Source organism: Coenobita brevimanus, chromosome 93, assembly GCF_032717465.1.
Source record: "Coenobita brevimanus isolate Jiangsu-jjx chromosome 93, ASM3271746v2, whole genome shotgun sequence".
In the NCBI taxonomy this organism is placed as follows: Eukaryota; Metazoa; Arthropoda; class Malacostraca; order Decapoda; family Coenobitidae; genus Coenobita; species Coenobita brevimanus.
In genome coordinates, this window is record NC_137046.1 from 41,521,466 (window position 1) to 41,537,103 (window position 15,638).

Consider the following 15,638-nt stretch of genomic DNA (forward strand, 5'->3'; position numbering starts at 1 on the left):
GAGAGAGACTGGAATTGGTGAGAGAGTTCAAATACATGGGTACAGTGATAGAAAGGAGAGGAAAATGTGTAAAAGACATGGGAGTGACACAAAGAAGGAAAGTAGCTGGTGCTGTGAAGGGTTTGATGAGGAACAGAGGCTTGATTGTTGCAGCTGCACGAGTCTTACATGAAGGAGTGTTGGTGCCAACTTTAACTTATGAATGTGAGACTATGGTGTGGCATGAAAATGAAAAGTCAAGAGTAAGATCAGTGGATATGGGATTGCTTAGGAGTGTAGGTGGAGTACAGAGAGTGGATAGGATATGAAATAATGTGATTCGTGAAAGATGTGGAGTGAGGAAGTCTGTAAACACCAGAATCGAAGAGTGTACTGAGATGGTATGGTCATGTGTTGAGAACGGATGACAATAGAGTGGTGAAAAAGGTATATCTGAGCAAACATGAAGGAGGGAGGAGGTGAGGTATGCCAAGAAGTTGGAGGGATTTGGTGGATAAGTGTGTAAGGAAGAGAGGTATGGAAGTTGGTGAAGCTATGGGGCTGATAAGGGATCGAGCTGGCTGCATGCATTTGTGCAGAGAAGTGCATGACCAGGGATTTGGCACCCCTTTTTAACATGACAGCATTCAGATTAGCTCTATCAGATAGATATATGTGAAGCTACAGAATGTGATGAAATTTTTTGTGGCCCATCAGATGGAGCCAGGGTTTTGAGGGCTTGAATGATGAGTGAATGGAAGCGTGGCCCATTGCATTGGGCAAACTTTGGCTGTCTGGATGTTGCTACTTCTCACCCTGCCCTAGAGTGGGAAAGGAGGTCCGGATGATGATGGTGATGGTTTGTGTATATTTTATATTTCAAAATATAGTCCTAACTTTTTGCTTTTGTTGCTTATCGGTTAAAGTTTTTTAATTTGTTGATTTTTTTTTTCCATGCCTTTTTTCAGAAACATTTCTTCAAAAACCTGGGTGCCATATTCACATTTGCCTTCATAGGAACAACATTATCAACCTTCGTTGTAGGGTAAGAAAGTTTTGTTGTCTTTTTTATTATAACATATTAATGTATGCAGTAATCAAGCTGGTAACACTACATACTTGATAATATGCAGTTTTAGTGTATGTGTTTGAAATTGCTGTCTTCATCTTATTTTTTTATCTTGTAAAAAAAAAAATAAATAAATGCCTTTGTATAATCAAGATACATTAATATCAAGTTGCTGAATTAGTTGTGCTTAAACAACAGAAGGTTATAGACACTGGGAAAAACGGACTGGGGATGAGTTTTAGAGCTGATTATTGTGTAATTCACCGGGTCGGTCAGGATCACTTGATGGTCGTGATCGTTAGCATTTTACCCTCCCGGAAGGGAGCTGAGAGCTCATATAGTCCGATCTAAGGGCAAGGCTGTGTGTGTGTGTGTGTGTGTGTGTGTGTGTGTGTGTGTGTGTGTGTGTGTGTGTGTGAAAGACTGAGTACCAGTTAACTCATGCAAGAAAGAGTTGAACAGAAAAGTGGTTAGAGTGTGTACTGTAGCTAGAGGAATGCTGTGTTCATTGAGTACTGGGGAAATATTTAACCTGTTAACTGCTCTATACAGCCTGGGCTGTTCCGAGTGCGACTGCTCAATACAACCCTGGCTGCGCAGGTGAATTTCGAATATAGTGCCATGGTGACCAAGGCTGACCCATGCAAGCATGTTTGAGCCTTCAAAACCGAAAAAGAAAAAGAAAACAAAAACCATACATTCCAATAGGGAATAAGACACTTCAATGTTCATTCATGGCTTTACCAAGGTAAATATTGAGCTAATATTTCCTTACTGCAGTATATACTTTGGCATGTGTTCTTTCAATTCCTAAGACAAAATATGTCCTTCGGGAAATTTCATTTTTACCCCTATGTCTGTGCACCACAGACACTTCCAAAAAACCGCCATGAGCCGTTAACGGGTTAAGAACAGTCTTGACCAGAGTAGTGGCAGTAGAGAGAGAGAGAGAGAGAGAGAGAGAGAGAATTTTGCATTGCAATGACAAGAGGAAACCTAGAGGGAAGAGTTGAATTCCTGAGGTTTTCTATGACTGAAAGTGGCAAAGGGTTGTAAAGATGGACATAGTAAACACATATTTACAGAAAGTCCACTCGTGTGGATTAGCACTTTACACCACATAGTTCGCAGTTTGATATAATACTAAATTAAAATTATGATCCTCTTAGGTGTGTTTATTAGGCTAGAAACATCTATCTATCTATCTATCTATTGCCAGACGCCTCAATCCCGTTTGGGGTGGCCACAAACAAATCGCCTCCAAGTCGCCCTGTCCCCCGCCATTTCACTACCCTGCTCCCAACTCACACCCCCCTCTCTCATATACCTCTCCACCCCATCCCTCCATCTCATCCTCGGTCTCCCCCTCCCTCTTCCACCCTCCACCTCACTCACATACACTCTCTTCGTCAGTCTTTCACCCTCCATCCTCTCCACATGGCCAAACCACCTCAGTGTGTTCCTCATAATGCTTCCTATCACATCCACATCAACACCACAACGCTCCTTTATATCCTCATTCGTCAGCCTGTCTCTCCACGTGACTCCACAAGCTCCTCTTAAATAACTCATTTCCACTGCTCTCACTCTTGACTTGTGTCCTTCCAACAACGTCCAAGCTTCACTTCCGTACGTTAGAGTTAGTATCACAATACTGTCATGTAGTAACTTTTTTACTTCCATGCTCACTTCCCTGTTTCTTATCACTGCTTTCAAGGAACCAGCAACCTTTCTTCCCTGCTGTACCCTTTCAAGCACTTCACCCTCCAAACCTCCATCCTTACTCATCACACTACCCAAATACTTAAACGTACTCACATTTTCCAATTCCTCACCATCCAACCTCGCTATACATTCACTGACTTCACCTCTCTCAAAGACCATCACTTTACTCTTCCCTACATTCACCTTTAGGTTCCGTTTCTTACACACACTCTCAAACTCATCCACCAAGCCTTGCAGCTCCCCTTCATCTTCACTCAACAACACAGTATCATCTGCAAACAACAGTACAGGGAGTTTCCAAACACTATCCTCTCTCACCAGGGCCACTCCAACATCCACTACCCTACCTTGTACCTCTTTTATTACCCCATCCATGTACAGATTGAAACATAATTTAAACATAAAGCTTTTTTTTTTTTTTTTTTTTTTTTTCAACATTCTGTACCCGGAACATAAAAGACATTTTCAAATGTGCCTGAATGTTGTGGTAGGAGGGGGCGCTCACCATCCACTCATGTAGTGCTGCTCTTGTGTGTGTGCCGTTTCCTCCATCCTTCTTTCCTTCCATCCTCTTGTGTCTTTCCCTCATTTTTTCCTTGTCCCTCTGCCCACGGGTAACTATACGCTCCCTCTTCTGTCTTTCTTCCTTCATTCTTTCCTCTTCCCTCTGCCTGTGAGTGACTCTACACTGAGTGACAAGTCAAATGGTTTCCTGTACACCAGGAAACCATTTACTATGCTGGTTGGTAACCATATAACCAAATTTTGGCACCTGGTGGTGTAGTGGGTAATTTGGGCACTCCAAATGGATTGAGCCTGTGAAGGTTTATATCCAAGGGATGGTTGGGGGTTATTGCTCATGTAATGCCACTCAGGGGCAAGTGAGGCAGGTCACACACATCTTAAGTCAGGACCAAATTTCATAGCCTTAGGCTCCTGCACTTCTCATGGGGCGACATAGGATTGGATGATGGATGGATGGGTGGACTTATGAATATATTTTTTGCATTTCAGTAGCAGATTGGATGTACAGTACTGTGACCTCTCCATATGTGTGGAATTTGTGTGCATGGATTCTCATGGCAGTGTGGCTATACACTATACCAGGAACATTGTGTGTATGGAAGGAGTATGAAGAGTGTGTGGTCACATACTCCAGTTCAGAGGTTTTTCAGACATACTGTTCTTTGTGGCATATAAATAGTACCCCAATGTTGGCTGGCATATTCTAGGAAAATGTATGAAAATGCAGTGCAGGTGAGTCTTACATTAAGTAGCAAGTTAAATGATGGTATGCTTTACGTCTCCACTGTATGAATTATTTTATGTCATCTGTAAAAGCAAAAACTTGGGAAATTCTGCATCTAGTGAACAGTTTTGGCAAATTATCCTGATAAATTATGTACACTGTTGACAGTGAAACATCACAGAGCACCACCATCATCACAGTAAATCCTAACCAGCAGTTACACAATAGCTGAACAGAGGGGTAAAATATATATAAACTGAATTGATAAATATAAAATTGACTAACCTTTTTATCTTAATCTTAAATGATATTTTTTGTTTTTTTACTACTCTGTTACTGTGATGAGTAGGAAACCATTTACAATACTGGAATACTGGGTGTTAACCACATATCCAAATACTGTAATGGGGTGATGTGAAGCCTACTGTGATACCCTTGTTAATTGGATGGAGAAATGCAAAGGCAGCCTCCATTCTACACACATTCCCGCACCACGATGTGGCAGGGTCCTGTCTACTGTAAGTAAACACCAGCTCACTGCATGGGACAGCCTTGTAGGGTCATTTGCTTGTCCGTGGTTGATGGGTCTGTTCAGCCATGCGGACTGGGGTTATGGTCCTCGCCGCCGCCGCCACCACCAATAACTGTCAGTCATTTTATAGCCCTGTTAACTGCTGCACCTTCCAAATAAGCAAAACTAGGAGTTCCACAGCCATAGCAGTATTGGCACCACTTATATGCTGCATTGCTGTAAGCATCTTTAATGTCACTCCCTTATGTCTGCTTTACCTCTGTACAGTAGACGATAGACGATACCGGTTGAATGTGTATCTGTAGTCTGACTGAGGGTCGTAGAAGGTTAATAGAAAGTGAGTTGGGGTCAGTCCAGAGGTTGGTTATCACATCAGATTTATTTTAATGGATTAATCAATAGTTTGTGGCTTATGAAAAATTTGACATACAGTATCTGTGATGTAAAAAAAAAAAAAAATGAATTTTTTGGTAATACTGGCTCAAATTAAGTGTGATCAAGTATGTGCATGTCAGTCTTAGGGTATGTGCTCTAGTTTTGCTGCTTCAATGTCCTAAAGTTGCAGATTTTACACACCCACACCCACACACACACACACACACACACACACACACACACACACACACACACACACACACACACACACACACACACACATTTTTGCATTTTACATTTTACACACACACAGGAATATCAAAGTTGCTCCAATCAGATTGAGCCTGTGCAGGTTTATAGCCAAGGGGTAGGTAGGGTTTATTGTTGATGTAATGCCACTCAGGGATGTGTGAGGCTGGTCACTCTCATCTTAAATGTTAGGATTCACTTGCCTAGCCTCAAGTTCATACGCATCTCATGGGGCAACTCAGAATTAGATGATGACTAATCTATTAAGCTACTGTGATAGACTTGCAGAAACACTACAGAAAGGAGAAGGATGGGTAGACAATATCAGTTTGGATTTCAAGAAGGAATTTGACAGAGTATCACACCAAAGACTTTTATTGAAACTATACTGTCAAGGAGGAATCCAAGGTAATCTGTGGTGTTGGATGCAAGATTGTCCCAGAAAAAGGGAAATGAGAACAGTTTTAAGAGGATATAACTCATCATGGAGAGAAATGACTATTTTAGTTCCACAGGGCTCAGTGCTGGCACCAGTTATGTTTTTAGTATAAATTACATTGACAGCAATATTGGAAATAGAAGCTGACTAAATATGTTTGCTGATGATGCAAAAATACAAAGGAGAATTACAAACACAGACTCAAGCAGAGAGCTAGAAGATGAATTATGTAAGCTTCAAAAATGGAGCAATAGATGGCAAATGGGGTTCATTGTGGACAAATGCCATGTAATCAAGTTTGGTAAAAGTGATAATAAGATCAGACTGGGAATATAAGCCAGGAAGTTCAACCCTACACAAATCAGAAAAGGAGAAGGACCTAGGAGTGATTATCAATAACTGACTATCTCCGGCAGACCACATCAGTGAGAATGTATGAAACATGTATACTCTGCCTGCAAATATGAGAGAGCATACACATATATGAATGAAGACATGCTGAGAAAGACAACCACATCATTCATTAAACCAACCCTGGAGTATGCATCAGTAGTCTGGAATCCACATATCAAAAAACACATAGATAAGAGTGAAAAGGTACAAAGGGCCGCTACAAGATGGGCACGAAGCTTAAGGGATCTAAGTTATGATGAAAGACTAGAGAAATTAAACCTACCAACATTACAAGAGAGAAGAAAAAGAGGAGACATGATTATGCTATATAAATGCATCACAGGAAAAGAGAAAATAGACATAAATGAGTAAATAACATATGGGGAAGCAACAGCAAGAGGACAGTTAAAAAAAAAAAAAAAAAAAAAAAAGAGAGAGAGAGGAGATACCTTATTTTTTTTTTTTTTTTTTTTTTTTTCTCCATGACTCCTTTTTCTATAAGGGCTAAGGCATTGCACTTGGAGGTTCTGGAGGGTGTTGCACTTTATGACCGGATACCCTTCGTGATGTCTACCAGTGACCCTTGAGTGGACTCAAACCTCTAACCCTTTGGTCAGAACTCTCTAACCCACTGAGCCATGGCTGCTACAGCCAGCTAGGTGACAGGAGAGTGCTACCTCTCCCAGCATGGCGGCTTACCCAAACGCAGTGCAAACTCACGACTCATGGGTCTCGAGTCAGGTGCTGTACCTCTGAGCCATTATGTCCCCCCTCTTTATGGAATGAGGACCCATTTCACCAGCGTGATCAACGCTCCAGCCTCTCCCACTGATGTCCATGTTATACATAATTATATACAGTTGGCCTTCCACATTTGCGGGGGTTAGGGGACACAGGCCCCCGCGAATGTTTGGCATCCCCCCCTCCCAAAATGCCTCTACAGCAGCAAATCACTCCTTGTGAGCAAGTGTGCACATACTGTACCTAATAAACCATATGTGGGACCTGAAAGCAGCATAAAATATCACAAATAGTAACAGACCAACTGTATAAAAATGTTTAATAACAATACATGTAAAGTTTGGATTGGGTAAGGCTGTACTATACTAAGTTGGGGTAAATATGTACCTGGTGACTTCCAGTCTCCTGCGAGTGAGTGCGTCTCGCGCACATCCATATGAGTGTGGGCAAGTCATCAGCTACATATTTACTCCATCTTCTTACAACCATACCCATTCACTTCTGAGTTAACTCACCACTGTCCCTGAAGTTTTGGCAGACAAACTCTGACAACTTATGATGATGATGATGAACATGACATCGATGATGTTGAAGATGATTAGTCATGCAGTTACTGATGATGGATGGCTGGATGAGATGATGTGGAGTGTAACTGCATGGCACGAGGAGTTGACATGTGCGTAGACTCCACCTCATCTCCACTGCTAGCGTCATCGCCGAGTGGTGGTGGATCGTTGATATCATCCTCAGAGGCAGGTGGAGAGGATGATGCGCTGTCAGAGTCAGAGTGAACAGGTTCAGGGTCAGACATGGGTTGAGGTTCATGCACAGATGCAGGCTCTTTAGCCTCAGGTGTGGTGGAGAAAGATGAGTGCGAGACAGCAGCAGCAGCAAAATGTCATGGTTTCTTTGAGAAGAACATTGTGATAGGCAACTGAGACCGCTTCCGCTTCATGTCGTCAAATAGTGTTTTGTAGGGGATTACTATCTGATCTATGGCACTCATCACCTTCAACGCCCTCACCATTGACGGGTCCATATCATAGAAGAGTTGCTTCAGTTGCACGGCCGCCCTTGTAATCTCCCCCAGCTTTTCAAGGGTGAGGGCTTGCTGTTGTGAGGTGTCATCAGGATTCTCCTCTGCATCCACCTTCTCGCTCACCGACTGCACAAGCTCCACCAATTCTTCGTCGGTGTGGGCCACATCATGTTCTTCCACTGTAGCACCAGTCGAGCAGGGCAGTACTCTCGTGGTGGATGGAAAGCTGATGACAGGGAGTGCTGGAGCTCCCGTTTCATCAGCCCTCAGGACTAGTTCCTGACCATCCCCCTTTGCTGAACTTTTTCAGTGTCTCAATTACACAGAGAGTAGGCCAGCATGCTCTCCAGTACAAATTTCTCTAACTGTCTACACCAGACTACATGCACAGTACACACTACACTTCCCTTTCCAAAATGTAAAAAATTATGGCGTCTCTTCACCAAGCCTCGGAGTCCCTGGGGGGGGGGGGACCATACATGCCCCCACCATCCGTCCCTCTCCCGGTGATGACTTGAGGTGCCTGGAACCACTGTCTGACTCACTTCTTCTTCAATTCTGCAACATTTGCGGCCATTCCTCTAACTTTCGCTCTGTTGAGCACCACCTCTTCTCCTCAAAACCTCACCTTCTTTTTCTGAGACTCAGCTGTCTGAGGCAGCTGACAGCAAACCCTTTTCTGTATCCTCCTACTTTCTCTATACTCATTTCAAAGCCAAAGGTGGCTGTTGTGTATATATACGCAACGACTTATCTTGCTCTCGTGTTCCTGAACTTGATTCTTCTGAATTCTCTACACTTTGGCTTCAGCTTTCCTGTCATTCTCTGACTAAATATATCTGTGCTGTTTACTTATCCCCTAATTCTACTGACTATCAAAAATTCTTCGACTATCTTACTTCTACGATGGAACACATTCTATCCATTTCTCCTTTCTCAGAAATCTCCATTCTTGGAGATTTCAATGTTCACCACCACCTTTGGCTCTCCTCTCCTTTCACTGATCCACCTGGTGAACAAGCCTACATCTTTTCTATCCTTAATGACCTAGAGTAGCTTGTACAGCACCCTACCCGTATCCCTGACCGCCTTGGAGAGAGCTCCAACATACTTGACCTCTTCCTCACAACTAATCCTTCTGCGTACAGTAATCCCGCATTTTTTGCGGATTTTTTGTCTGTGGTTTTGCCCTCTCGCGGATTTTCTTAGCATTAATAAGTTCAACTAAAATATCCTTGAATATACAGAAAACAAAAAATTTGAAATTCCCGCAGCTTCCAATTGTAGCGCGGTAAACTCACGCCACCCTCTGTCCCTTTCCCGCGGCCCCTCTGCCAGTGTTACCATATCTAGCATAATTTTATTCTTTTAGCATAATTTTGATCAAATTTTCGAGTCTGGAATATTTTTTAGCATATTAGAAGTTTTAGAATCATTCTAGCATAATATAGAATGGAATGGAATATTTTTGGAATAATTTTATAAAAGCTACAAATCAGAGAGAGAGAGAGAGAGAGAGGGAGAGACGAATAAGGTAAGAAGATGTTTGAATTGTTGGTTACTTTCAGTTTGGGCTTGGTTGGGCTGGATTAGGTTAGGTTAGGTTAGGTTGGATTAGGTTAGGTTAGGTTTTAGGTTAGGTTCGGTTTGGTTCGGTTAGGATAAGTTTGAGCTTTGTACTTTACCCATGAAACCTAGGTTTTTCTGATGGATTTTGGTATGATTCATTCGATTTTCAGCTTCATTTCAGTCGGAAATGACCATTTTCTGTGTTTCCCCCCCTCCCTATAACCCCCGATTCCCCAAAGATCCCCCATTGTTGCAGGGGGATGGGGGGGTCATATCTCAAAATCTGGTTATTTCTGACAGAAATGATGCTCAAAATCGAATGAATCACATCAAAATCCATCAGAAAAACGTAAGTTTCATGGGAAAAAGCAGTAGGCTATGGGCAGAAAACCGATATTTATCCTCTTACTGTATGTAGGTTCATTTTAATATTTTCATAGTAAACAGTACATAATTAATATGTTGTACGAATATGTATAGAATTTTATCATTTAGCTTCAAGTTAGCATAATTCATTTTTTACTTGGAACAAATTTGCTCAATCTAGCATAGTTTTTTCATTGCCCTAGCATAATTTCGTTGTTTGGATATGGGAACACTGCTCTCTGCCCCGCATTCCTCAGTCCACGCCTGACTGCACTAGTGTCTGGTGTGCTTGTAACCGCACTATGATATGAGCCTCTTGCCTCCCACTTGCTTTCCACATGGCCCCAGGACGTAAGCCAGCCTCACCAAAGGCTAATACAGTAATACAATTAGTAAGAACTTCAAAGTGACAAAACGATCAAGAAAAGTTATGACCATAGCAGAGAAAATTGTGTTACTGGACAAGCTAAGAAATGACCGTGGGAGTGTTTGCTATCACCAGTTAATGCATCTTTTTATTTTGTACTGTTTTGTGAATAAATGTGTAGATAATTGTGTATTACAGTATGGTGTTTACGTTTTTCCTTCATAATGGAGTATGTGCCTTCAATCTTGTAAGAAGGTATTTCGGGATGAGTATGGAGGTTTCGGGACAATTCGCAGTCACAACAAACACAAAACAATTCGCCTTCATTAATGAAGATAGCAATGGGTGACGCTAGAATATAATTCAAAGGCAACTACAGCGAGGAAGAACCAAGTTAATTATTGACTAAAGGAGCAACTAATAAATAATATCCAGAACCTACGCTACTGAACATAGACTTTGCTGGATCCCCCTGAAATATAGTTATTAAAGTATTGATTAATTAATAATAAGTATATTGATAAAAGTATTGATTAGTATATTTATAGAATGGCGGGGTGCGAATTGTTCTGAAGGGGAATCGTCCATGTTTTGACGGGGAATTGTCTGACGGCGAATTGTCTCGCAATCAGTATGGACATGGACTGTGTGATGGGCAGCATGGTGGTGTAAGATTCAGTTGTTAATAGAGTATTCGCGGAATTGACTTTTCGCGGGGGTTACAAGAACGTAACTACCGCGAAATATGCGGGATTACTGTACTCTGTTAATCTTTTCTCTCCATTGGGCTCCTCCGATCACAACCTTATCACCTTAACCTGTCCTATCACTCCGGTACGGCCTGTGGACCCTCCATGGAAACGTCGTCTGTGGCATTTTGGAGCCGCGGACTGGGAGGCCCTTAGGCAGTACTTCTTTGATTTTCCCTGGAATGATTATTGTTTCCATGGCCGTAAGCCATCTGAGTGTGCCTTGTGCATTACGGAGGTTATTCTCTCGGGCATGGAAGCATATATTCCTTTCTCATATCCTTTGACTAACGCAAGAAAGCCTTGGTTTAATCACGCTTGTTCTAATGCTGTCCGCAACAAGGAGAGGGCCTACAAAAGGTACCGGAGCCAACCCACCCCCGAATCACACCTTTTATACGTTTCTGCGCGGAATCGTGCTAAGTCTGTTCTTCGCTCTGCTAAAAATAATTTCATCCGTACTAATTGCTCTCAGCTCTCCAACTCGAATTCTTCCCGCTTCTTCTGGCACCTTGCCAAAAACCTTTGTAACAACATTACCTCATCATCCTTCCCTCCTCTTTTCTACTCTGATGGTTCTGTAGCTATTTCTTCTACTGATGAAGCAGATCTCTTCGCACAGCCTTTCTCCTCCAATTCCACCTTAGACAATTCCGGTGCTGTTCCTCCATCACTTCCCCCCTCTGACTTCCTCATGGCTGACATTAAAATTTCTTCAGTTGATGTATTTTCTGCCATCACTGGCCTCAGTACTAACAAGGCATATGGGCCTGATGGGGTCCCTCCTGTTGTTCTCAAGAACTGTGCTTCTGTGCTTACACCCTGCCTAGGCAAACTCTTTCACCTTTGTCTGTCAACTTGTACCTTTCCTTCTTGCTGGAAGTTTGCATTCATTCAGCCAGTCCCAAAGAAGGGTGACCACTCCCAACCCTCCAACTATCGTCCAATTGCTTTAACGTCCTATATTTCAAAAGTTTTCGAGTCAGTTCTCAATAGAAAAATTTTAAGGCATCTTTCCTATCACAACCTTCTTTCCGATCGTCAGTATGGGTTCCGTCAGGGACGCTCCACTGGCGATCTTCTCACCTACCTTTCAGACTCAAGGTCATCCTCCTTTCGGGACTTTGGCGAAAGCTTTGCCATTACACTTGACATCTCAAAGGCTTTTGATGGAGTCTGGCATAAATCTTTAATTTCCAAATTGCCCTCCTACAGTTTCTATCCTTCTATCTGTGCCTTCATCGCTAGCTTCCTTTCTGGTTGTTCTATAACCACTGTTGTAGACGGCCATCGTTCTTCTCCTAGATCTATCAACAGTGGTGTTCCTCAGGGCTCTGTCCTATCACCAACTCTCTTCCTTTTATTCATCAATGACCTTCTAAGCTGTACATCTAACCCTATCCACTCATACGCTGATGACTCCACCCTTCACCTTTCCATTCGGTTCCTGCAACGCCCATCTCAACAGTTACTTCAGCAAACAAGGGATGAGGCTATGTCACACTTAATGCCTGACTTGGCTCGTATCTCTGACTGGGGTAAAAATAATATGGTTGTTTTTAATGCATCTAACACTCAGTTCTTACACCTATCAACCCGACAAAATCTTCCACAGGTATACCCACTAATGTTTAATAATATTCAGCTTAATCCTGCATCATCCTTGAACATGCTTGGGGTTTCATTTACTCGGGACTTATCTTGGAAAGATCATATTACATCTCTTGTAAAATCTGCTTCCAAGAGATTGGGTGTGCTAAGCCGACTCCGCTCTTTCATTACCCCTGCACAATTGTTGACTCTATACAGAGGTTTTATCTGCCCCTGTGTGGAGTACAACTCTCATGTGTGAGGAGGCTCCCCACATACAGCTCTTCTCAATAGAGTGGAGTCAAAGGCTTTTCGTCTCATTAACTCTCCTCCTCTTACTGACTCCCTTCAACCTCTGTCTCTTCGCCGCACTGTTGCATCTTTATCTCTTTTCTATCGCTACTTTAATGGTCACTGCTCCTCTGAACTGTCTGCTTGCATTCCTCCACCTCTACGACGGGCGTGTAACACCCGTCTGGCAGCAAACTCTCATCCCTTTTCTGTCCAACTCTCTAATGCAAGAGTTAACCGTTACTCCCAGCCTTTCATTTATGCAACAGGTCAACTCTGGAACTGTCTCCCTCTGTCTGTATTTCCTGCTGCCTATGATCTCCAGTCTTTCAAACGCAGTGTGTCCAGGCATCTCAAAATGAATGGATCTTGAATTGGGCTCTCTATTGTATTTTGTTTTTCTCTTGGAGGGAACTGTTACTGCGGGCTCATGGCCTTTGGTTCCTTCTTCCTCGCATTTAAAAAAAAAAAAAAAAAAAAAAAAAAGCTCCGTCGCCTCACCCTCCACCATATCCCCAAACCCTTCACCACCTACAAGCCTTGCCAACTCCACTGTCTTCCTCATGGCTTGGTTCACCTGCTCTTGAGGAGCAAATCCCGCAAAATCTCGGATGCATTCTGGCCACAGAGCCCTCCAACAGCCATTAACTGTCTCAGGACGCACATCTTTCAGGCCCTCCTGCACCACTGTGAGGCAGTCAGCGATGATGAACCCCTTCCAATAGTCCATGACGCTCAGGTTGGGGTTCGCATCCAAAGATGCATAGAGCCTCTGCATTGACCTCTGGGTGTGAGAGGCCGTGAAGGCAACTGTTACACTCTGGGCAAGAGTTATCAGGAAGGTTGTGTTGGGCGGCAAAAACACAACCTCCTTATTCTCACACATACCCTCGATTGACTGTGGGTGACCCTGTGCTTTGTCCAGGAACAAGAGGAAATTTGCCAGGAAGGTCCTTCTCCTCAAGATAGGACAGCACCTCCATTTGGAGACAGTGGTGGAACCAGTCCAGAAAGATGCTGCTGGTGGTCCATGCTTTCTTATTGTGCATCCAGAACACTGGCAGGAGGTTTTTGTTGCGTCGCTTCAGTGCTCTGGGATTCACCGACTTATATATAAATCCTGGCTTGATCACGTGGCCAGCAGCATTTGCACACATCATTAAGGTGCACCGGTCCTTAGCTGCCTTGAACCCAGGAGCCCTTTTCTCCTCCTTCGAGACGAAGGTCCTCCCAGGCATTTTCTTCCAATAAAGACCTGTCCCATCAGCATGCCATACCTGCTCAGGCCTATGCCCTTTCTCATCAGTTATTTTCTTAAGAGCTTCAGGGAACGCTGCTGCCGCCACATGGTCAGCCGATGCAGATTCCCGTCACCATCAGATTGTGAAGGGAACCGCCTCTTGAATTTATCGAACCAGCCTTTGCTGGCTGTGACTTCTGGATAGGTGGTTGTGGCTGTTCCAGGGTCTGTGCTGGTGCTTGGGGTGTCGGGGTCAGGAGGTGAACTGGTCATCATGTCATTCAATGCCATCCCCTTTGACTGAATTGCATTACTGTCTGTGGGATTTCCTTTCCTGCTCTGGGCATTGATCCACACAAATAATGCATGCTCCATCTTGGACATCGCAGCATTACTCACCTGCGACACTTGCTTCGCTGAGGGTGGTGCAGTGGATGCCAACGCCGCCTTGATTGTTTCTTCATTCTTTATGTACCGCACTGTGCTCTCGTTCACATTAAATAATTTCCCAACTCAGCATAGCTCGTACCCTCCCTGCACTTGTCCAGCAATTTCACCTTCTTCTCCAGGATACTCACTTTCTTTGCCCGTTTAGGGGTGGGCTCACCATTAAGGGATGTGGGATGTTTGGGGCCCCTGCTTGCGGGACAACACAGACACACATGGGACAAAGTTATCGCAAGTAAATCACACAATTGGGAGCTGATTCATGTACAAATTAGCACAGCAATGCAGTTCTTACCATTGAATATGTGGAGCACAATTATCAGAGACAGTACCGAAATTGCGGGAGGTTTGGCATGGCACTGTAGAGGCAGCGGACCGCAAGAGTGGCAGGACACAGATTGAGAGGGAGACAGAGTAATGCAGTGGTTTGGTGCTGGCCTGTTTTGGCGCGAAATGACCCACAAGTGTGCGCACACTGACACTTTGCGGTCGCGAACAAAATCTTGGCTCCACAGAGGGGCAATCCACAAATCTTCTAAGCCCGTGAAAGATGATTCCATGAATGTGAAGGGACTACAGTATAACACATATATATATATATATATATATATACAGCATATATATATATATATATATATATATATATATATATACAGTATATATATATATATATATATATATATATATACAGCATATATATATATATATATATATATATATATCTATCTATATACCTAGGCTGCTTCCCCCAAGGAAAGGGAGGTAGCCGAGACAGGACAACTCACTCTCCATTTACTCATCCATTCAAACACATTCATTCGCATCTTAGCCCCAAAGGGGAGAACGGACAGATCCTCACCGCATCACACCGCACAAGGGTCAACTGCGCAATGCAATCAGTGACATCCGCAGCAGGGCCCGACAGCAGAACTGGTTTACCCCTGCCACATCATAACAGACCCATCCCCTTACCCGCACCTGACCTGACTAGCTGATCAGACCAAATGCGGGAGAATATCCCCTCAGGGCTGCGTCATCACTTATTCATTCACAATTTCTCTCCATTTATTTCTGTCACGCACGGCCACTCTTCCTTGCTCAACAGACATCCCTCTCGCATCCAGCGCTCTCTTCACACTGTCCATCCATCCTATTCGTGGTCTCCCTCTCAGCCCTACACCTCTCACATCAGATCTAGTTATCTTTTTCACCAATCGTTCATTATCCAT

At 43.4% G+C, this 15,638-nt stretch overlaps 1 protein-coding gene across 1 annotated transcript in view; it reads left to right on the forward strand.

The window, feature by feature from the left end:
* The window catches only part of Nhe3 (Na[+]/H[+] hydrogen exchanger 3), a 168,305-nt gene that overhangs the window by 26,864 nt on the left and 125,803 nt on the right, over positions 1-15,638 (forward strand). Inside the window, exon 5 of the mRNA XM_080282410.1 lies at positions 948-1,024. Within this exon, the coding sequence (XP_080138536.1) occupies positions 948-1,024 (77 nt within the window). The remainder of the gene's footprint in view (positions 1-947; positions 1,025-15,638) is intronic.